At 40.8% G+C, this 24661-nt stretch overlaps 1 protein-coding gene across 4 annotated transcripts in view; it reads right to left on the reverse strand.

Annotated features, from left to right (window-relative positions):
* NHSL1 (NHS like 1) overlaps positions 1–24661 on the reverse strand; it is a 143099-nt gene that overhangs the window by 50593 nt on the left and 67845 nt on the right. For 3 of the 4 annotated variants that reach the window (XM_043888253.1, XM_043888255.1, XM_043888256.1), the window contains exon 2: positions 15248–15400. In XM_043888253.1, the coding sequence (XP_043744188.1) occupies positions 15248–15400 (153 nt within the window). Of the gene's footprint in view, positions 1–15247; positions 15401–18571; positions 19172–24661 lie in introns of those variants that run through there. The other variant, XM_043888254.1, reaches the window with a different exon arrangement.

Consider the following 24661-nt stretch of genomic DNA (forward strand, 5'->3'; position numbering starts at 1 on the left):
GCAATCCTGAAGAGGAAATCATACGGATATTGTAGTTAAGATTCTGCCTTACCAGTCATGTACACTGGATTTTCCAAAATTACATTTGGATTTTCCATAAATTCTTTTCTTCAAAGCAGCTAAGCCCCCTTCAAAGCAGCTAGCTGTACTTTAATTTATTGAAATTGTCTTCAATAATCAATAAATTACTGGGAAGACCCAGAGGAATCGGGTGGAGAGGGAGATGGGAGGGGGGATCGGGATGGGGAATAAGTGTAAATCTATGGCTGATTCATATCAATGTATGACAAAACCCACTGAAATGTTGTGAAGCAATTAGCCTCCAACTAATAAAAAAATTTAAAAAAAAATAATCAATAAATTAGAACATAATTAAGGGACTATAAATGGTCAAAATTTTTTTAAGTTACTCAGTTACTTGCAGCATATCAAGTGAGCTGAAAAGCTATGTTAAATCTTAAAGACACCATGGATTTAATGTAGATACTTTCAATGGATATTGTCCTAGATAATTTGACAGCAATTATAAATAATAGATTCCAAATAAATATGACTTTTTGATTTACTATTACACTAATGATTCATTCTTTTCTTCCCTCTACCCTTAAGATTGTTTGTATATAGTTACACAGGAATACTTACAATGATATAAAAGCATATTATTATATATGAAGTATAAAATCCAAATTTATCTTCCAATAAATCCATATTTGAGTCCATAAGATGCCTTCTTTATCAGTTATCATGTCAATGATACTTTGCATCCAAAATACCATAAAGTATGAAAGGAGAATATATGACTTTAAGGATTAAGCCCAAGTCTCTCTAAAAGCTCCAAAATCTCTCCTCTCTTCATGTCTTAATGGTGCATGGACATTATGCACCATTGGACATAATGCTCCAACAGACATAATGCTCCGAAGGACAAAATGCTCCAGGTGCTAGAGTATAATTTATTAACTGTGGGTAAGAAAGAGACGGCCAATCAGAAAATATGCCAACAATCACCCACGTGTCAAGGAAAAGGAAGCTTCCTGGAAGGAGGTGAATCAATGCATTCAAGCAACCGTCTGCTAACAGCCGGGGAGATGAGTGGTGGGGGCCAAGATCTTCAGCTCCGGCAGGGAGCAGCGGGGTGTTCGAATCTCAGCTCACAATGAGCTAGTTTAACTGAAGGGGTACAGCTTTCAAGGTGTTTACAATTTGGTTGACTGATTAAACAAGTTCACAGGACAATTGATGGAGCACGGGTCCTCCCGATGAAGGTGCATCCGAATCCCCTGGGGGCTTGTTAACCACTTGGCTGACCTGAGTGTGTGACTCAGTGGGTCTGCATTGGAGCCTGAGAACTTAACACTTCTACTAAGTTCCTAGGTGGTATTCCTGCTGCTGGTCTGGGAGCCACACTACAAGAAAACTGTTTCAGAGGAAAGCAAGTAGCCACAGAAAAGGAGAAACAAAACGAAAGGTGCTTGATGTGAAATCCATGAACCCATTTGGGGCAGGTATAAAGTAAAAGGAAAAGCCTTCCATTTGGAGGAGGTGCTAGATGAGGCTCCCGAAGACCAGAATTTTCCTTATTCCAGGTGAGAAAAGGTAAAAGGCCTGAGGGGAAAAAGAGGGTTTATTTTATCTGTTTCTTTTATTTTGCCATGATGATCCACAGTCACCAATGGAATAACTAGAGAGGAAGATGGGGAACAAAGTATGAAGAATTTAGCCGACAGAGTATAGAGAGCACTGTGGAAGAAGAAACGATTTATCTGGTATCTATCTTCTTTTCAGGCCACTTCCACCTTTCCCTTGATTCCTGAGGTCGTCTCCACCCAATGTCCTGGGTCACTCCGATTCTTTTACTTCGAACTTTTAACACAGAACCAAATTGAACCACTTAAAAAGTGTGAGTCAGATTAAGTCACTCCTGAGCTCAAACTTCTCCAATGGCTTCCCAGTCCCTGAAAGCAAAAGCCAATGTTCTCCTAAAGGTGCCTTAAGTGAAAGTCGCTCAGTCGTATCCAACTCTTTGTGACCCCATGGACTATACAGTCCATGGAATTCTCCAGGCCAGAATACTAGAGTGGGTAGCCTTTCCCTTCTCCAGGGCATCTTCCCAAACCAGGGATCGAACCCAGGTCTCCTGTATTGCAGGCGGCTTCTTTACCAGCTGAGCCACAAGGGAAGCCCAAGAATACTGGAGGGAGTAGCCTATTCCTTCTCCAGCGGATCTTCCCGACCCAGGAATCAAACCGGGGTCTCCTGCATTGCAGGTGGATTCTTTACCAACTGAGCTATGAGGGAAGGTGCCTAAGCCACATACGATTTACTCATTGTAGGTGGCCAGGAGTTCATTAAATGAATGAACCTTCAGGGCTTGAAAGGGCCCTGTAATTATGTGACAGGGGGGCTGTCCCTAGCCCTCACCCAGGTACATTTTATCTTTGGCCATATTTTTTATCTTAATTTACCCAAGGCATGTGACCTGCCTATCTGGTACACCAAAGATGTCATCAGTGGTTATTAACCACAACTGACAAGTATGGGTTAGGGCCAGCATAAACACAGAACTTAATGGGTGAGGGGCACCTATTATATATATGTCAGTAACTAAGAGGATGAGGGAAGAGCAGGTAGAGAAGATGAGGCTCACTGCTCTATTAGGGTTATCTATCCAAGAAAATTTGGTCTCAGTAGAACGTTAGAGACCCTGACCAAATCCAACATCACAATACTTATTCCATCACGGGCAACTCTTGTGATTTCTGGTCAGATAGAACAGATGTCACAGGAAAGCTCCCAGAGAGGTTCTGGGAAGGAGTAAGGTGGAAAAGAGGGCTTCCCGTGTGATTGAGACAGTAAAGAATCTGCCTGCAATGCAGGAGACCTGGATTCGATACCTGGGATGGGAAGGTCCTCTGGAGAAGGGAAGGGCTACCCACTCCAGTATTCTTGCCTGGAGAATTCCATGGACAGAAGAACCTGGCAGGCTACAGACCATGGGGTCCCAGAGTCAGATATGACTGAGTGACTAATACTTTCACAAGGTAGAAGAGAGATGGTGGAAAAGCTGCCTTTGAAGTAAATGGGTTCCACCAAGGGAGGGGGGAAATGACAAGCAAACTTCTGAAATCATACACCTAATACTTACTTTAGAACAATTCCAAATGATCCCTCATTTCAATCTACTTAGTGTGTTTGGGGAGATAAAGTGGTCAGGACCTGGAAGGTGGAGTACCATGAGAACATTTACCAGTAATTGTATCAGCTCAACAGTCACACAGGAAAAGAATTTGCTGACTAACAATACACTGAAAAGGCACTGAAGAGAGTCTCTTCCCTCCATATCTTGAGACAAGTATCTCCTTCAATGACTAATATTAAACACCAAAGGCAATGTCATTTATGCAAAAGGGCGAAAAGAGGTCATATTGATTGATATTCTCCCTCTATAGTTAATTTCTATTAGAGTGGAATAAAACGGTCCCTAAACACTTAGGGGTTAAATATTAAAATTCACACCGCTGGATAAAACTGTTTGTTAGCTTTATTTTTCACTGCAAACCATGGAAAGAATTATTCCTCAAATGTTATTTGCCATGGCAGAAAACTGGCTTTTAACATTGCTTTTCTTCACATACCCAAAATCATTTAAGGAGACCTGAAGGACGAAATTTGATTTAAATTAAGGCGAAAGCTTTCTCGTACCCATGATAAATGTGAGGGTGCTGTGGGTGTGCAAGTCCTAGTTGAGCACCACCAAAGCACAACCAAATTGGAGGTGATCTCATTTCACTTTAGAATGAAAAAGCCCCATCACTGGCAGCCGTGGAGCATCACCAAGGTTACTCAATATCAAATAACTTGCAAAGAGTCTAAACCAACACCAGGGACTTCAGTTGTATGGGGAATGATAACAAACCTTATCCACAGTGCCTTCAATGTAGCATTTTTATGCTGCACCGGGCGAAAATACAGCAGCCACTCAAGTTACTCAGTTTATCAGGAATTAAACTGGAATTGCTGAAACAGCAGACTGGCCATGGACACAAAAAACCTTTTGTTCAAACCATTCATGGTGCTTTGTTAAGACCTGGATCATTCAAATGACTGTCTTTGTTATTCTATCTTTTGTGTGTTGTTGCTATTAAAGGCGACAGTTCTCTTTACCCCCTGAAAAAGCAAAGATTGTTCCTTTTTCCTTTGTTCTTGCATCTGACTTCCCTCACACAGGTTAACTACCCGTTCAGGGTTAACATACCCAGAGTTACTATTATAAAAATTTTTGTGCACCACTGAATCCAACAAGAGAAGTTAAGACACCCCTTTGTGTATCATTCCATTCTGTTAATTTTTTATTTTTGTCTCGCACTTCATTTTTCTCAATAGGGAATTTAATCCATTGTTTCCTCATGTTGGGCAACTTTCCCCAAGGACAAAAATTCCAAAGGAAGTGCAATAAAATACTAAACATTAAAAAAAAAGTCTTTAATAACATTACCATTTGGCTTTGAAAAGTCAACCTAATTACATTCACAAGCACTGAAGGAGTCAGCTCCAAATGAAGTCATCCTTCTCACCAAGGAACTGGCCACACAGTGGGGGCCACATTTCTATCAAGACTCTAATAAATAACATCAGTGTTTTTTTGCTCCATCTCAAAACATGCTTTCTCCAGTTTTCTGTCTGGGAGTTGGAAGTCAAAACCTGATCTCTGCCTGTGCCCGTTCACTGCCTTCTGACTACTGATGGAATATGCTCCCTTTATAATATAATACAATATAATATAATATACTCTCTTTATAATATTTGCAACCTTTCCTCCTCCTGTGGGCTCTTTTGTCTAAAATCATGTTTTAACTGGCTTTAGTTTTTAAAACAAGTAATATTACTACTTTTAGCCAGCAACCACCTCAAAATACTCTTTGCCTTGGCGACATCATTTATTTCTTTAAAAAAAATTACTTATATTATTATTTTTCAGCTTATTAAAATAATTCTTATCTCATGACACCTGGCTTCTTAAATCCACAGACCCCCTGGAAGCCACACTTTTGACAGTCACCAATGGCCACTTCCTGACCAATTCAGCAGCCTTTCTTCCGACCCTGCCTGTCCCTGAGGACCACGACCAGCGCCCCATCCTGATTTGCTGTCTTCTTCCCCAGTTACTCTTTCCCCAACTGCTCCTTCCCAAGCCCCTAAAATAAGAGCCTCCCAGGCTCAGCCTTCATCACCCTCTCTCTGCACTTTCTCGTCTCCAATCTCCTCGCTCCCGCATCCTCACCAGTTATCCCCCGGCTATGACTGATCTTCCTCGTGAGTTTGAGATGACCATTCCAGGACCTCCACAGACACAACAGTATTTACAGTACCAAGCACTGGGGTCACACAAATGACAAGAAAAGGTCCTGCTCCCAAGGGTCTTGCTGACAGGTGGGGGATAAACATGTGAACACAATTACTAGCAGTTGACCGGAGGGGTGTAAGGTTCTGTGGGCGTGTGTGGAAAAGTGGGGAAGGGATGTCTGGGTCTGCCCTGAGGAGTCCAGGAAAGCTCTATGAGAACCCAGGCAACCACCAGCTGGCCCGCACAAGGGGAACAGGAGTTGGCCAGGTGTGAGCGGTTGTGGTTCAGGAGAGGAAGTGGATTGAGACATGTGTGGATAAATAGAAAGGGCAACACAAGCCAGCATTCCAACGGAAGGACTTTACCCTTATGTGTGAGCGCAGGAAGTGAAGACTTTGGGAGGAGGAATACAGCAGCACAGGGCAGGAAGGGTCATCTGGTAGGTGAGGCTGGACAAATGGGGGAAGATCAGGAAGGTTCTCAGATGCTGCAGAGGTTATGTTTTATTCTGCCAATGGTGGGAAGCTGGTAAAGAATTTTTAATGAGGGGCATGATCAGATTTGTGTTTTAAAGACAACACCCAGGGGCAAGGGTGCGGCTCAATGATATCACCATTATCAACCTTGTCAGAGAGTTATTCATACACTTATCTCTGACTGGGTGTAAACTAGGGAAGCAGGCGTGTGGATTCATCTCTGACTCTGCTGCAACTTCCGCCCAGCACCTCATCTGCTGGATGCACTTAGCAGTTTTTGTGTCAACACAAACTTAGATGCTAGACAACTCAGGACTTGCATTCAGCTGTAAATCCTACTTTTGTGTCAATAAACCCCATACATATCACCCTTAAGCAATGAAGTACTGAGAGGCCAATCAGAATTTTGGAGCTTAGAAGGGAACTTGGAGATAAAAAAAGTTCTTTTCCGGAGGGAGAAGCCATGTACAAAAATGGGATATGATTTTCCAACATCTTCCAGGCTATAGGCAGCACTAGAATCACAATTCTGGCTACCTAACTCATTTTTCGGAATAGGTAATAATAGAAGAAGGTGGCAATGCCGCCGTGGTCCAGGGAAGATGAGACGATTACACATCCTACTTCTGTGCAATGGCTTTCCCACAATAAAGAACCACTCCTCCCCCAAGCTCTCCATTCTACGCCTATTTTTGTCTAAACTAGAAAACAAGTTAAAATTCTCTATGAATGAGTGTAATTTAATGTTTCTTACTTATAAAAAAAAAGATGATAATCTTTCTTTAACCAGTGACGTTTAACAGTCTCCTTTTACACATCAATTTTACCAAAAGATTCTTCAGGAAGAATGTAAGTAATGAACGAGGCAGAGCGTAAACTGGCTGCAAAGTGCTAAATCATTGGTATATTTAGTATTTCTAATCCCTTATCTTTCTTTCCTTTGTCCCTTTTATAACCTGTGTCTTATTACCATGTTTTTTAAGTCCATCAAAGTATTAATGACTTATTATAACCCTAAAAATAAGCACCAAAGCCTATTAGGATGAAACAATGATTACTGATGTTCATTACATATGATGTCTCATGATGAGCCTTCCTTTCTTTATTTCTCTTAAACATGTTTGAATTTTAATGAAATCAAGAATGAGTGAAGAGAGGTTTGCATGTGCAACAGGGAAGCCACCAACTTTAGGCTATTTTGCATTTCCTAAATTAATTGGCTGAAGAAACTAAGTCTGCCTTGGAGGCTCTGATTTGCAAAGTGAGTTCCATCCCAATGACCTTTCTGGAAGTTGAGGGCAGCTGAAGAAGCATCAGAGATAGGCCCTTGGGATCTGAGATCAAAACAGGCCAGCATGGGCTGGGCGAGAAACCTGACTTGGAGTTCTTGGCAGAGTTATCTATAAACTGTAAGTGTTAGTCACTCAGTCGTGCCCGACTCTTTGTGACCCCATGGACTGCAGCATACCCACCAGGCTCCTCTGTCCATGAGATTTTCCAGGCAAGGATACTGGAGTGGGTTGCCATTTCCTAAGTAGCTATCAATTAATCCCTTAACTTCAATACATCCTGGCTTATCATATACAAAATAAAGTGAAAGTCGCTAGGTCGTGTCCGACTCTTTGTGACCCCATGGACTATACAGCCCATGGAATCCTCCAGGCAAGAATACTGGAGCAGGTAGCCGTTCCCTTTTCCAGGGGATCTTCTCAACCCAGGGATCAAACTCAGATCTCCCACATTACAGGCGAATTCTTTACCAGCTGAGCCACAAGGGAAGCCCAAGAATACTGGAGTGGGTAGCCTATCCCTTCTCCAGTGGATCTTCCTGACCCAGGAATTGAACCGGAGTGTCCTGCATTGCCAGCGGATTCTTTACCAACTGGGTTATCAGGGAAACTCCTAAAAGAAATGGGATTCAAATGCAGAGGGGATTGATCAACCAGAGGACCAGGGAGGGGCCTTCTGCTCTAGCATCCTGGGTATCTTTCAGAGACTGATGGGAGTGGAAGAAAAGGCATCTTGCTCATGTGGATGAAGTGAACGAGTCTGTGACCGTCACTGTCATCTGATGACATCTGTCGCTTGTTCTCTTCCTCTCTCCGTCCTCCCCAGTGTCTATCTCTGGAGCACAATGGCTGGGAGGGAGAGCGTCAGCTAAATCATGAGAGCATCTGGGAAAGAGGACTGAAAGTTCTCTCTGTATCCCACTGCACTTATATTAAAAGACACTCCTCCTCCACCAACACTTTCTGTTTCCACATTGAGGGACAGGTACTTTGAGATACTATATTTAAATGAGTTGGTTTTATTCCCATGAAAATAGGTATTGGGATCTTTATCTTATAGATAAAAAACAAGTTCAAAATCTTAAAGAGACACACTCAAAATTAAACTCAAATAATATATTCCTAGTATACAACAGAGGCAGGATATAAACCTAAATGTCACCCATGTACTTTTCATGAAACCTGGCCTTTTCCTATTAGAAAGCAAGAACAATAAGAGGTTTCTGGCAGTCAGTCAGATCATACTCTATTTTTTGACGAAAGTAATAGCAACATGGGCTTTCTTAGTGGCTCAGATGGTAAAGAATCTGCCTGCAATGCAGGAGACCCAGGTTCAATCCCTGGGTCAGGAAGATCCCCGGAGAAAGAAATGGCAACCCATTCCAGTATTCTTGCCTGGAGAATTCCATGGACAGAAGAGGCTGGCAGGCTACAGTCCACGGATCACAAAGAATCAGACATGACTGAGCGACTTTCACTTCACTTCACATTCACCAGGGTCAGACAGGTGTCTTCCAGAAAGTCCTGTGAAGAATGCCGCAGGATCCCCAAGAAAAGACTCTACAGCCAAAACCCAGGGACACATGCACCCAACGCACACAGATGTCACCACCAAGCCCCCTCATCAAATCCAGAGAGGCCCCCACAGCCTTTCCCAGAACAGACTCATTTGTTCAAGGCTACATGGAACGAGTTGATGGCTTCCTAACAATGAAAGGTTACGCAGTGACCTTCAGATAAAGTCTGTGTGTCAGGAACTGTCAGAGAAACCTGGCTGGAACAACTTAGAAACTTTGTCCACAATTTTGAAAAAGGTATACCACTCTTTAATGTCAAACAGGTTGGTTTGTACACACACACACACACACACACACACACACACACGCACGCACATTCTATTGCTTTAAATCACTTGGTATAAGTAGTCATTTCTTCACAATGTATATCCTCAATTCCTATGTCTCCAGATATAATAAATATAACCTCTGACTCTGAAGTAACACAAGCCAGATCCAACATTCCTCCCTGTGCTCACACTTTTAATTGGGGAGCCACCAAGCATGCTGACCTGCTAATGCGTGTTTTTTCAGGAAAGAGAGCTGTGACTAGACATTTCTGAAATCAACAACAGTTGCTCTGTGAACTAATTCAGGCAGGAGTTACACAGATGCAGTAACCAAACTGCCTACTAAACACACTGTGAGAAAGTATGTTTATCTCTCTCCCAAGTTGAGCTTTTAGGGGATGAGGGCTTGAAATAACATGTTTTCATTACAACCTTTAATAATCTTATAATTGTCAAATGAGGCCCACAAAAGTTCTAAAACTTTTATTGAGTCCAAGCAAGCCTACTCCATCCCTCAATTCCCCCTTTCCCACTGAATTGTGGCTCTTTCAATAAAAGCTAAAACTATCCAGTTAAACATTTAGTTAGATAGAGGTTATTCATTATCACAGCTAACTCTGATGAAGTTCATGAAGGGTTTAAACAACCATGGAGATTGAAAGAGTAGAATTCTTCTGGAAAGTTAGTAAAATTTACTATTCAGTAAAATTCACTATTCATTACTAGCCAGATGTCCTGTTGGGTCTAATATCAAAATACTCTTTTTAATCTCGGTACATTTTTGTGTTATTGTTAGCAATAAATCATTACCTAAGTCTCCAGTAACTAAATACATCAATTAAAATAAAATCATTTGATCCAACAGCATGGCCACTAAATTCTATCAAATTCTCCAGAGACTAGTCTCCAAGAACAAACACAAAAGATCTCTTTGCATTAGTTGGGCCAGAATGGAAGCTGCCTCCTCTAGGCACTTCACATGCCATTTGACACCATAAAAGCTCATCCTCTCTTCAACAGGGGAATGGGTGAGTGGGGTCTCCCAAGGCTTTTCTGGCAGACCGAACTCTCCTCTACACACCCAGTGTACTTCATACACGTCTCCACAATTCTACTGTTCATTCATTTTAGTCTTGACACCAGACAGCAAGCAGCTCAGCTCTTTAAAGCTGGCGACCCACAATCTTTTGTCCATTCATTTAAAAACTCTTGGCACAGCACAAAATTGATCATAAAATACATATTAAGTAGCATCTACATCTACCTTTAGGTACTAATGAAAGCTTAGCTTTTTCATAAAAACATTTTCAGTAAACCTGTGGTCTACTGACCAGTAAGCATTTCTGCATGACTTTAACATAAACCAATATTTACAACACTTACTTATTAATTTCTTGTTGTTTAGTCGTTCAGTTGTGTCTGACTCTTTGTGATCCCATGAACAGCTTCCTCTGTCCATGGGATTCTCCAGGCAAAAGTACTGGAGTGGGTTGCCATTTCCTTCTCCAGAGAATCTTCCTGGCCCAGGGATCGAGCCTGCATCTCCTGCTTGGCAGGTGGATTCTTCACCACTGAGCCACCAGGGAAGCCCTCAAAGGACAGTAGTCCTTCCTTAAAACTGTGAACAAGGTCACAGTAAGAACAGAAGGAGGAACAAAACAGATTACTCATTGTGAATACTGATTTACCTTTCTATATTTTTAATCAAAGAATGCTGAGGTTAAGTTATCTTAGACTAATAATCTTATATAACATCATACTTTAATAGTACCCTATATTCAGAGACTGGATTTTTTCTTTTTAATCTTCACTGATAATAACAAATACTTTGCACTCATGTTGTGTTTATTACAGGTTGCTAACATGATGTCGGGGAAGTGGTATGTGAAGGTACATGTGATTAAAAGTAAATAAATGAAAAACAAAAGCACTCAGATATTCTTTCTTGTTTCATCTCTCTCAACCACTGTTCTTCAAGTTATCAATTATCTAAGGCTCATTTAAATCCAGACTTAAAAGTAGAGCTCTGAGAATTTTCCAAACTTATTAATCTTATTAATAGTAGATCCCTTCGATGAACCATTTCAGGGCACTTAAGCAATCACTAAAGCATTTACCTTTTCAAAATAAAATCTAAGTGTAGGCAAAATTTGGGTGATGATATTTCATAGGTATCTACTGAACAGTTCAAAAGAAAATAGTCAGAAAAATCTATATATAGATGTACAGTATCCTAAGGGCAGAAAAGAGAAGCTCTGATTAGGTACTTGAAAATACATGAAAGAGGTCATGAAGCACAATTTCCTGGAGAGTGATCAAAAAACCACTGGGCCTGAATATTCAAACTCACACATAACTTCCTGAAGGTATTTTCTACAGGCCAGACTAGGCAGGGCTTGGTCTTCAGAGCAACAAGAGAAATGTTAACAATGGCACTGCCTCTGGGGTTTGTCCTGGGAACTGTGCCATTTAATATTCTTATTAATTCTTCGGTGGACGAATGTGAACTCTAGGTAGAGAAGCACTTTGTCAAAAGTTACTAAAGACATATCACTAGGAACTGAAGGGATCGAGAAGAAATTCTGGTTGGATTTAGGCACATCATGAAGCTAACACAGCCAAAGTACATCTCCAAGGCCACACAGAAGAGCCCAACTCACATGATTCTTTCGTCTAAGCTTATAGTCACTAAATATGTAGGTTGTGTGCTGAGTTGCTCAGTGGTGTCCAATTCTTGGTGATGCTATGGACTGTAGCCAGCCAGGCTCCTCTGTCCATGGGATTCTCTAGGCAAGAATATTGGAGTGGGTTGCCATGCCCTCCTCCAGGAGATCTTCCTGACCTGGGGATCGAACCCACACCTCCTGCAGGCAGGTTCTTTACCCCAGGTGGCATTTGAGAAGCCCATATAAGAGGTTACTCAGGCTATATGAAAAATGGAGCCCAGTGATGTCCTCCTTTCTAGACGGCGCAATGCCAACACTGTAAGATACAACATAAAAGACATAAAACTGTAAGATACATATGAGATGATCAGAGCATTACACAAGATAAAAGGAAGAAAAAACAGGGCTATGATTAGAAATGTCTGTACAGTTCTGTCCAGAATATCAAATCTATTGTGACTCTATTGGCAGCTATTCTTTCTCCAAGCAGAGATGATCTGCTTTCTCCAACTGCACTACAGCAGTTTTTGGAGCCTCACAAGTATCTTTCACATTGTGATTTGTACTCTAGATATAAGTATAAATTTATCGACAGCTGAGGTCCTGCTGGTGTATTCTGCATTTTGCTAGAAAAATAGATTTCCAACAAATGGTTGTTAAAGGCAGCAGTTAAGAATGTGGGCTCTGCAGCCTGAGATGGTCCAAGTTTAAATCTTGGATCTATCACTGAGTCTGGGATCTCAAGCACATTTCTAAACTTTGTGTCTCCACGTTTTCATCTGTAAAACCTGGCATAGTAATGGTTTGTAGTAGGATTATTGTGAGGATTAAATGATATACTATGTGCACTAGTTTAGAACAGTACTTCATATATAGTTGAGTGTTAAATGTTAGCTAATAATCAGAGCACATTAATAAATGATTAACTAATGACTGATACACAAGTGAAAACTATAATGAAAATTAGAGGGATCCTCAAGCTGAGGTTTCTTTGAATTAGTAACAGTATTTCTCCAGATGTAAGTCTTTCACAATTAGATAAATTACAGGATATGTCCAGTTAAATTAAATTGCATGTAAGCAACAAGTACTTTTTTAAATATAATTAGACCCCAAATAGCACATGGTAGGAAAAAACTGGTAGAAACAGCATCTGGGAGAATAAGAATGTTGGTTTTTTGTTTTAAGGGAAAGTCTCTAAATCTGAATTGATACTTTCCAACTATGGTATTGGAGAAGACTCCTGAGAGTTCCTTGGACTGCATGGAGGTCAAACCAGTCAATCCTAAAGGAAATCAACCCTGACTATTCATTGGAAGGACTGATGCTGAAGCTCCAATATTTTGGCCACCTGATGTGAAGAGCTGACTCAGTCAAAAAGACCCTGATACTGGGAAAGACTGAAGGCAAAAGGAGAAGGGGGTGACAGAGGATGAGATGGTCAGATAGCATCACCAATTCAATGGACATGAATTTGAGCAAACTCTGGGAGACAGTAAAGGACAGAGGAGCCTGGCATGCTACATACAGTCTATGGGGTCGCAAAGACTTGGACATGACTTAGTGGCTGAACAACTCTGAATCTTAAAAATCACTTCTTCCCTTATTTATCACGTTGAGGATGTCCTCTTTGCCATGCATACACTTTTCTTAACATCAACAAGTTGAGGTAAAAATGAGAATTTTAAACTAGATACAAGTGTCTACTATTCTTGGATTTCCTACGAGCCACAGTGCACTCTGCCCACCTGGGCTAGAAGAAGTACTGCTGGGGTCAGTCCAAATTCTGGTAAATCAAACCACTCTGCATGCCCTCAAAGTATGTATTTAGGTCTCCTTTCCACCCAACTTGAACTAACTGAACAGACCATTGCAAAGTACTAATTTTAACAGTTTGCTCTGAATATTTAAACTATGGTCTTAAAAAAGCAGTGGCAAAATTTCCCATATTGGCGGGGGTTTATTTGAGTACTGGTGGTTTAAACATGCTAAGTGCTGCACTCAATATGTCAGCAAAATTGGAAAACTCAGCAGTGGCCACAGGACTGGAAGAGGTCAGTTTTCATTCCAATCCCAAAGAAAGACAATGCTAAAGAATGCTCAAACTACTGCACAATTGCATTCATCTCACAGGCTAGTAAAGTAATGCTCAAAATTCTCCAAGTCAGGCTTCAGCAATATGTGAACTGTGAACTTCCAGATGTTCAAGCTGGTTTTAGAAAAGGCAGAGGAAACAGGTATCAAATTGCCAACATCTGCTGGATCATCGAAAAACCAAGAGAGTTCCAGAAAAACATCTATTTCTGCTTTATTGACTATGCCAAAGCCTTCGACTGTGTGGATCACAATAAACTGTGGAAAATTCTGAAAGAGATGGGAATACCAGACCACCTGACCTGCCTCTTGAGAAACCTGTATGCAGGTCAGGAAGCAACAGTTAGAACTGGACACAGAACAACAGACTGATTCCAAATAGGAAAAGGAGTACGTCAAGGCTATATATTGTCACCCTGCTTATTTAACTTCTATGCAGGGAACATCATGAGAAACGCAGGGCTGGAATAAGCACAAGCTGGAACCAAGATTGCCAGGAGAAATATCAATAACCTCAGATATGCAGATGACACCACCTTTATGGCAGAAAATGAAGAAGAACTAAAGAGCCTCTTGATGAAAGTGAAAGAGGAGAGTGAAAAGGTTGGCTTAAAGCTCAACATTTGGAAAACTAAGATCATGGTACCTGGTCCCATCACTTCATGGCAAATAGATGGGGAAACAGTGGCTGACTTTATTTTTTGGGGCTCCAAAATCACTGCAGATGGTGACTGCAGCCATGAAATTAAAAGACGCTTACTCCTTGGAAGGAAAGTTATGACCAACCTAGACAGCATATTAAAAAGCAGAGACGTTACTTTGTCAACAAAGGTCCGTCTAGTCAAGGCTATGGTTTTTCCAGTGGTCATGTATGGATGTGAGAGTTGGACTATAAAGAAAGCTGAGCACCAAAGAATTGATGCTTTTGAACTGTGGTGTTGGAGAAGATTCTTGAGAGTCCCTTGGACTGCCAGGAGATCCAACCAGTCCATCGTAAAGGAGATCAGTCCTGAGTGCTCATTGAAAGGACTGATGTTGAAGCTGAAACTCCAATACTTTGGCCACCTGATGCGAAGGGCTGACTCATTTGAGAAGACCTTGAAGCTGGGAAAGATTGAGGGCAGGAGGAGAAGGGGATGACAGAGGATGAGATGGTTGAATGGCATCACTGACTTAATGGACACGAGTTTGAATAAATTCCGGGGGTTGGTGATGGACAGGGATGCCTGGCGTGCTGCCGTTCATGGGGTCGCAAAGAGTCAGACATGACTGAGTGACTGAACTGAACTGAACTGAAAGGGTTCTAACTCCGAGCAGCCTCCTTGAGGATACATTTGCCTATCTAAAAATAGGCAGCTTTCTATAGACACCAGAACATACTTAGCATGTATTAGGTTGTATTTATAACTTATAAAGACACAGCATACTACAGGTTCATTATAGTCTTCTTTTACAAATAGCAACCAAATCTATGTTTTCATTTCTAACAGCCAAGAATGCAAGAACATCAAGCTTGGAGGGTTTCATCTTACCCCTCAGTACTGATTTGAGGTTGAGCTTGGCTTGGCGGTGCAGGTCCTCTACGCAGGGCGGTCTTGTGGTGGGGAGGAACACATTCTCCTGCTGGTGCCATGGAGCAGTGTAGTGGACTGTCCATCGACTCTCCTCATCTAGGTTGGAAACAGCTGTAGAAACAGAGAATACATTCAGGTGTTAAATTAACTATGTTACATCAAGATGGGTTCTGGGTACCTAACACACTCTCAGGTAAGGACCAGCAAGGGAGAAATAGAACAAATTTTGAATTAGATTCAATCTTGGGCCCCAGGGGTCCTTTCCACTGTGTTTTGTGTTTGTTCAGTTAATTGCTTCCCAGCTTTTTAGGCCCTCTTTTTACTCCAAAGTTAGAAAATGATTAACAAAATCAATAAAGACCTCCTGCATCACTCGATCATGACAAATATCTATTAGTCAACTATACTTATGTCACTACATTAGTAAATGTTAGATTGCAAGACAGAAAACAACTTTTCTACTAAGAACCTGGCACCAATTCTTTCCCCTCTAAAGCATTATTTTAAAACATCACTGTTATAAACTCATTTAAATTTTTAAAAACTAAGCATAAACATTCAATGTAATACATTTAAATAGCATAGCTCAATTAGAAATCCATTTGTGCTGAAAAATTTTCTCTGCATTTCCTGCTTTCATGGAATATGTTCATATTCAAATGTTTTTAGAAACTCCAATGCAATTGATTTTTCCCAACATAATCCAATTCCATTGAATTTTTCCAACACAAAAGAGACTGAGGATATCAGAGGAAGAAATGGTAGGTTAAATCTCTATGATAATTTTCCTTTTACATTTTAGGGCTTAGGATTGCTTTGTCTATTGAATTTTTCCTGACAACACAACCCAAGAAGGCCTACCAATGGATCCCAACATGAAACTGACAACACCATACAAATTCAACAACAATTTTTTAAAATACTTTTTATATAGCCGTCGCTGTAAGCCAACATTGGAGAGACTAGAGAAGTTTGAGAAGGACTCTCTGTTGAGGTGTTTACTGAGGGTGACAAGTCTAACCCCTGTAAAACCAGCAGATATGACAATTGTGAGTCCGGGGGAATCTTCCCCTAACTCCGACCTATGCCACAGAGGACACACTGGGCATACGTGTTTCTACAACATAATGTGTCCCTGGAAATGAGACCATAAAGTAGATTCGCAAAATAAAACGAACAGGCATACATGAACTATTGAACCTTTCTATATGAACATGTTTAAAATTAACTCAATGTACCTAACAGCACAGCTATTACAACCATGCTAAGATCAAATGAGCTAATATACAGAAAGTCACAGCTTCTGAAATAACTCATGAAAAGAATGTTGTGGCAAGATTAGTACAATTACTTGAAGGGAGTCCCTGACTTTTGGAACCATCGATGAAGAGGAAGGAACTTGGCCTTTCTCAGCACCCCTGGGAACATGAGTCACCCCACAGACCAGGGTGAGGTCAGACCTCACCCCGTATACCGTTTTCTTTACAGGTACTGAATTCCACAAGCTGGACTTGTAATTCACTTCCTAAATCATCCCACTTTCTCCAGTGATAAGATAAATTCGTACTACGTATGTAATATAACAACATGATGAACACAATTAACACTGTTGGGTTATATATAAAAGTTGCTAAGAGAGGATGAGATAGTGAGCATCACCAACTCAAAGGATAAGAATGTGAACAAACTCCAGGAGATAGTGAAGGACAGAGGAGCCTGGTGTGCTGCAGTCCATGAGGTCACAAAGAGTCGGACATGACTTAGCAACTGAACAACAAGACAGTATATCCTACGAATTCTCACCACAAAGAAAACATTTTTCCTTTTTCTTTTGTATCTATATGAGACTATGAATGTTCACTACACTTACTGTGAGAACCATTTCATGATGTCTGCAAGTCAAATCATTATGCTATTCACCATAAATGGACACAGTGCTGTATGTCAATTATACATCAAAAAACTGGACAAATTTTTTAAAAAATCACCCTACTTTCTCTACAAATTGCCAAATGGAAAAATAAACACTGAGAACTAGACATCAAGTTAAAAACAGAAACGTCCTGTGTACTTTCTGCTTTTAATGTTTACTAAAAGCTGCATGTAAATTAGGCACTTGGCATTTCACAGAACCTCTGTGGAACAAATGTTTTGCATGGTACATAGAACTATCAGTCGTAATCTATAAAATCCAAAGAGCCCTGACTTAGTTCTTGGTTATGATCTGAGAATCTTGCACAGGGTGGAACTCACTGTATGTCCCCAAAGAGTAGCCAGTTAATTATAAGGTTTTTGTGCTGGTGCCCATTAATTTCAAAGACTGAATTATCATACTTCGTAGCTGGAAAATAATAAAAATGGAAACTCTTCCCATTTGCCAATTACAAATCAAATCCAAGTGATAGTGTCCATGTAATTGCACATTCAGGCCCACCATACAACTACCAACTGGCTCCTAAGAAAGAACAGTTGTCTCTCCCTGGTGTATCTCACTCTTGCCAGGGTAGATTTTAATCAGTCCATTCAAAGACAATCTTTGACCAGGTGAGCCGTAGAAATGAACCCCGAGGGCTGTTCATTTGCTTTCTCCAGTTTCTCTTACCAATGCTCCTACCTACATTTATCCAGTTTAAACCCATGGCCCCAAAACTAAAATAAGATAAACCAACAACTATGTAAAACCATGTATAAATAAAAGTTATACTTTCCAAAGAATGAAGAAGCACCTGGATTTAAAGAAATTGAAACCAACTGTAAGTACATAATGAAGCCACAGCACAAAAGTTGTGTACTTTACAATGACTGATTAGTCTATAGACAGAAGCTGTCCTTAAGCTCTTAAATACCTAACAGAGTGTAGGAGACTTTCAGAGGATCGTGCTCACCAAAAATATGTAATGCATCACACAGGGGCCCTCATATTTAGCCAAAGAATCAAAACACCATACACTGTACATCAAGGCAGACATAAAGTAAATACAAGGACTTTTTTCCCCCTTCTTCAAAGGATTATTTTTTTTTTTTTTTGAGAAGCCCAACAGAAGTGAATTCATCTAAAATCCCAACCATAAACAAGTAAGTCATGCTTTTAAAAAAAAAAAAAATCACAAAATTCTGCCCTAGAGTTACAAAAGTCTGAGGCATTTGAACTTGGTATAGAAAGGAGTTTAACAAACACCAATTATGCTGTTTTACGCTCTTAATTCCATCACTCAAAAGGAAAGTCATACATAAAACACACACACATACTCACATATAGTGCAGAGAAAAGAAACTACTTACTTTTCTTCTTAAAAAGTTTAATCAAAGACTTGATCTTTGTATTAATGAAGACCACCATTTCCAGGACATCTACATAGGATTTAGAAATTTGAATCCCATTAGAAGCTCAGTCCAGCAAGCAGGTGGCAATCGGCATCCTTCTGCTCCAGATTCTAACTTTTTTCCTCTGGTCTTGAATCCTCAGACATCTGCCTGGGCTGATGTAACTTTGAAGTTGAACTTACTGTCAGGCAGTTACAAACCATTAACAGTCCTTGAACCTGAAAGCTCCCACTGAAACCTAATCTTTAAGGCCGAGAGTCACCAGTGACAACGTGTACAGAAAGAAAGAGAAAGCCAATCGCGGTTCTTATTTGCATGAGAGCCACATCTATCTTTCTGCCTTGGAGCTCAACGATTCAGTTTTCTCTCCAACAGATCTGAAGTGCCTCCTCTCTGGAGTCCAGAAAAGCAGTCAGTAGAGATTTTCCTTTATGGAAGTCAAGGTGAAGCAAAGGTGTTCCCCACCTTCACTGGGCCACTAAGAACATCCAGCTCTTTTTACTGGAGCCGACAAGTCTTAGAGCAAGTCTGTTGATTCTTTGACTCCCTAGTTAAGTCAGGCATTTGAACAGGTTCAGGGGGAAAAAGAGCCAAACTATTGTTTCTCCAACCACGCCCCCAGGCTCTGCCTCCCACACCAAAGGAAGGTTTGCAAGCAGTAAAACTTCACAATACAATCTCCAGGGAGCTGTAAATGATGACTTGGTTGTATTTTAGTTGCAAATTAGTACACCCAGTCTTCTCACCCAGTTTTTTTTTTTTCCTTGCCAATGATGAGAAAAGCATCATCATCGTTCCAAAGGGTGATCTTGTTTGCATCTAGCTGCCACAACTCTCTCACCACCCCCATCCCCCAAACCCTTAACTTTTCCCACTCCAAAGGAGAAAACAGATGATAAAGTAGCCTAATCATTTAAATCTGTACTTTAAATTTAAAAACCTAGCCTAAGCTCCAGGTTTTTAAAATTCCACACCAAACACCTCCCCAATGGGAAAGAAGAGGAATAATTTCTAACAAAAATTATCTGAGTTTTTCTCTTCAACGTGAATGTATTGTACTAAGCTCCAGTTCTTTTCTCGTGTGCAACTGGCCACAGAGAACTGAGTAAATATAAACAGAGAAGAATCAGAAATGTGGTACAAGCAGGCACTAGAAAAATACACTTCGGGGTAAAGAGAGTGGAACAAAAAGGAAAAGAATACAAATAAAAACACATTATGAAAGGCGACAAAGGAAAAGAATGCGCCTCACAGCTTCTTCACTTCATGGCAAAACAGTTTTTGAAACACGTTAGACAGCCTCTTACTTCATAGCTTTGGGCCAGACTTAACAACTGAATGGAAAAATGTAATAACCCTCTAATTCAAAACATTTAGTTTATAACAAAAGCTTTTAGTCAAAGAATAAAATTTATATAAGGGGCTCCCTCTAGGAAAAACTTTGGAATGATTCCTCAAATCATCCCCCCAACACACACACAATCTTATTTTTTAAACAACAAAATTGAAGCAAGCAAAACCCAAAACACACATATTATCCTACCACCATACATATTATCACAGATTTCCAACTTGTGTTCTTTCACCCTATACACTGCTTTATTTAAAAGTAATTACATGGCCAGATGGCAAATGAGAAAAGACTGCGAGTGTAAGTTAAATTATATAATTGCTTGAAAAGTGTGCAAAATTCCCCTTAAGGAGAACACATTAATAAGCAAAAGCTGCCTCTTAGCTCACTATACTCAAAACAGGCAGTAGTCGGTTCTAACCAGAAGCACTCCTATCCACGAATTTCTGAGGTTGAACATCCCCATCTGGACTTCCAATTAGAAACAGCACATGGCCTTTCACGTACGCAACAGTGGCATTGGAACATTGATTCACTCATTCAAAGACAAATACTGAATAGGTACTAAGTGCCATTCATTTGAGATCCCTCTTGGAGCTTATGTTACTTGACCATAAACCACAATTATATGGTATGTTAGAACACAGTAAGTGGAATGGACAAAAGAAAAAGTTGCATAGGATAAAAGGGGCTTGAAAGGAGGAGGGTGGTGGCCAGGTTGTAGTATTAAATAGAGTCAGGGTAGAGCTCATTGGAAAGGTGAGACTTGAGTGAAAACTTGAAGCAGGCAACAGCAATAGAACAAGAATCTGTGCAGTGAATCCAACTGGCTCTCATTTTAAAGAGGGAGAAGGTAAGTTTATTGGGTAGTGAAACAGTTCTAACCCACCAGGACTAGTCAGAGAAGTGCTCTAAGAAATGAACTTTGGTAACAGTAACACATGGAGTAATCTCCTTTCTCATTAATAAAACCGGATATCGAGTGACCACAGTCATGTAAAGATAATGCCACTGGTTACGCAGCGATCAGGGGCAAGTCTGGGGGTTAAAAAGCAGGCTTCACCCCAGCATCTCACGTGGTGCCCGTGGCAACAAACCCACCTGCCAATGCAGGAGACACAGGAGACATGGGTTCTATCCCTGGATCGGGAAGATCCCCTGGCGAGGGAAATAGCAACCCACTTTGGTATTCTTGCCTGGAAAATCCCACGGACAGAAAAGCCTGGCGGGCCATAGTCCACAGGGTTACAAAGAGTCAGACTCGACTGAAGCAACTTAGCACACACCCCAGCATCCCAGGGCACACCGTCCTCTTGGCATTATTCTGCGCTGCCTCTTAACTCCCTAAGTCCAGAGCTTCCGGAAGGAAACACATAAACTATGGTATTTATTGTGTTAAATATTAGGAAGGGTTTGGAAAGTGCTTTTTAATTATAAAGACTTCCCCAGTGGTTTTCTCATCTCTTACTTTACTATCTGTGTGTGCTGTGCTGTGCATAGTCGCTCGGTCGTGTCCGACTCTTTGCGACCCCACGGACTGCAGCCCACCAGGCTCCTCTGCCCGTGGGGCTTCTCCAGGCAAGAATACTGGAGTGGGTTGCCATGACTGCCTCCAGGGGATCTTCCCAACCCAGGCAATGAACCCAGGTCTCACGCATTGCAGGCAGATTCTTGACCGTCTGAGCTACCAGGGAAGCCCAAGAATACTGGAGTGGGTAGCCTGTCCCTTCTCCAGGGGATCTTCCCAACCCAGGAATCAAAGCAGGGTCTCCTGCATTTCAGGTGAATTCTCTACCAGCTGAGCTACCGGGAAGCCCCAGTGATTGCTCTAAACCTATCAATTCCAGCTTTGATGCACACATTATCTTTCCTGCTGTCTAAAATTCTATCGCCCATCATTTAAAAAAAATTCTCCATGGTCACCATGAACTTCTAGCCAGTACCAACAGTCTTTTTCTCTCTCATCTCTCTAGTTATCTTTTTAATCATATACTACTAGTGATCCAGTTGTGGAGCTGTTTTTCATCAACATTGCAGACCACTATTTCTTTTCCTACATCTGACTGCTCCTTCTCAGGATTCTGACAAACTCTTAACAAGCTTCCAAGAACCAGGTGTTAAATTTCTGCCCTATGCAATTGGTGGCTCAGAGGGTAAAGCGTCTGCCTGCAATGTGGGAGACCCGAGTTCGATCCCTGGGTCAGGGAGATCCCCTGGAGAAGGAAATGGCAACCCACTCCAGTACTCTTGCCTGAAGAATCCCATGGATGGAGGAGCCTGGTAGGCTACAGTCCATGGGGTCGCAAAGAGTCAGACACGACTGAGTGACTTTCATGCTATTTACTTATTCCCCCTTGAAACCTTAATCATTTTGCTGGTGTGAGGTAGGAGTCAGCATATTATGGCTCTTGGGTCAAAGCCAGCTGGCCCCTTTATAAATGGTTTTAAAAAATTAAAAAATAATATCTCATGACATGTGAAATTATGACTCAGATTTCAATGTCCGACAGTAAAGTTGTGAGGGCACAGCTATGCCCATGCGTTCACCTATTGTATACTCTGCTCTCAGGCTGCTCACAACTGCAGAGTGGAATCATGTGCCAAAGACTAACACATGCCCGAAAGCTGAACATATTTATTCTCTGAGAGGCTGGCTTCTGGATGAAGCCACTGCCTTTAAACAGCCCCTCAGTCTTCACCCCCATCTGCTGTCTTTCACTGGTCTGCCCTCCAGCTCCATCTTAACCACCCTCTACTCAAATCTCACATTATCTCAAGTTGAATGCCTAATTTAAGCCAGTTTCCTTAAATCTGCTGCTTATCAAGAACTTTTTGATATCTGTTAGGGATGAGAGTCAATTTTTCAATGAACCAGACAGGTACATTTAAACACCACCTAAAATGAGAGAACAGAGATCTAGATGCTAATGCTGTCAGAGCTAAGATGAGACTCTCTATGTCTTGATCCATCTCTAATTAGCACATACTAAGTTTTGCAAGGGACTTCCCTGGTAGCTCAGCTGGTAAAGAATCCACCTGCAATGCAGGAGACCCTGGTTCGATTCCTGGGTCGAGAAAATCCCCTGGAGAAGGGATAGGCTACCCACTCCAGTATTCCTGGGCTTCCCTGGTAATTCAGATGGTAAAGAATCTGCCTGCAGTGTGGGAGACCTGGGTTAAAGATATCTTTAGTTAATATGTTCAAGTTAATATATCTTACACAAAAGTCTTTATTTGAGTCCATAACTAATAAAAATATTTAAGACTAAAAATCTTCAGCTTATGCATTCAAGTTAATGTATGTTATACAAAAGATACATAGAGACCATAAATAAAAATATTTAAGAGTAAGGCATTATACTCTAAAAATGCTGTCAAATATGACAAAGAAAAATACACTCTAATATCACTTGAATAATCCTGGCAGATTATCCTGGTCCAGATTTTTTAAATTCTTTACCACCACTATTACATAAAAATTGCCATCCTTATTTCTAAAATTCCAACAATTCTGCTTAATCTTTCACTGAAATGAAATCTTACTTTTAACCAACATTTAAATTTTTTCTTCTAGGAAGTCATCTGATCATTTCTACAGTTATCCTATTACTTCCCAGGAGCAGCAAAGAGAGGAATATTTTTAAAAGTAATACATATTCTAAACATTTTAATTGTAAATGTGCACTTATGTTCCACCAGTCAGCAAGTTCACATTGAGGATTTATTAGCTGCCTTATGTTAGGCATCTGGGTTAAATGTGAATCCAACATGGGCACTGACTTTCTTAGGAAGGTCATAGTCCAGTGGGGACGGCACACCCAAACAGATAAAAATAATAAAATCATGAATAAGTACAGGGAGAGAGATAAAGACAATGCTTTTAGCTGAACAGATGACAAAGGGCACGCAGCTCATTTATTTTAAATTAATTTTTTTATAAACTATTTTTTTTGTGTTTGAAAGTGAATGCATTTAGCTTTAGCCCCTATGTTGTGATATGAAGTTTTAGGTCAGGAAACAGTGTCACAGTTGCGAAGAATTCAAGCAAATTCAAACATATTTTTAGTTACTGGTAGCCATTTCCTGGGTTTCCCCAATGGCTTAGCGGGTAAAGAGTCCACCTGCAATGCAGGGGACACAGAAGGCATAAATTCAATCCCTGGGTTGGGAAGATCCTCTGGAGAAGGAAATGGCAACCCACTCCTGTATTCTTGCCTGGGGAATTCCATGGACAGAGGAGCCTGGCAGGCTATAGTCCAAAGGGTTGCAAAGAGGTGGACACAACCGAGTAATTAAGTAATTAAATGCTACAAAGCATTACATACATTTTACGTGTACAATATTATATTTAAACTTCTGTCCAAACTCCAGCCCACTCACCACCAAAAGTTTAGTTTCTATCACCATATAGTCAGCCTTCTTTATCCATATTGCCCTCCCCCACTCCCATCCCTTCTGGTCCCCACTACTCTGGTCTCTGCATCTGTGTGTTTATTTGGTCTATTTATTTAGATTCCACATATGACTGAAATTATATGGTATTTGTTTTTCTCCATCTGACTTATTTCTCATAGCGTGATACCCTCAAAGTTTGTCCATATTGTCACCAATGGTAAGATTTCATCTTTTTGTACGGCTGAGTAGTATTCCATCTTATGTGTGTGTGATCTTTATCCAGTCATCTGCTGATGGGCATT

This window comes from Cervus elaphus, chromosome 26 (genome assembly GCF_910594005.1).
Source record: "Cervus elaphus chromosome 26, mCerEla1.1, whole genome shotgun sequence".
Taxonomy (NCBI): domain Eukaryota; kingdom Metazoa; phylum Chordata; class Mammalia; order Artiodactyla; family Cervidae; genus Cervus; species Cervus elaphus.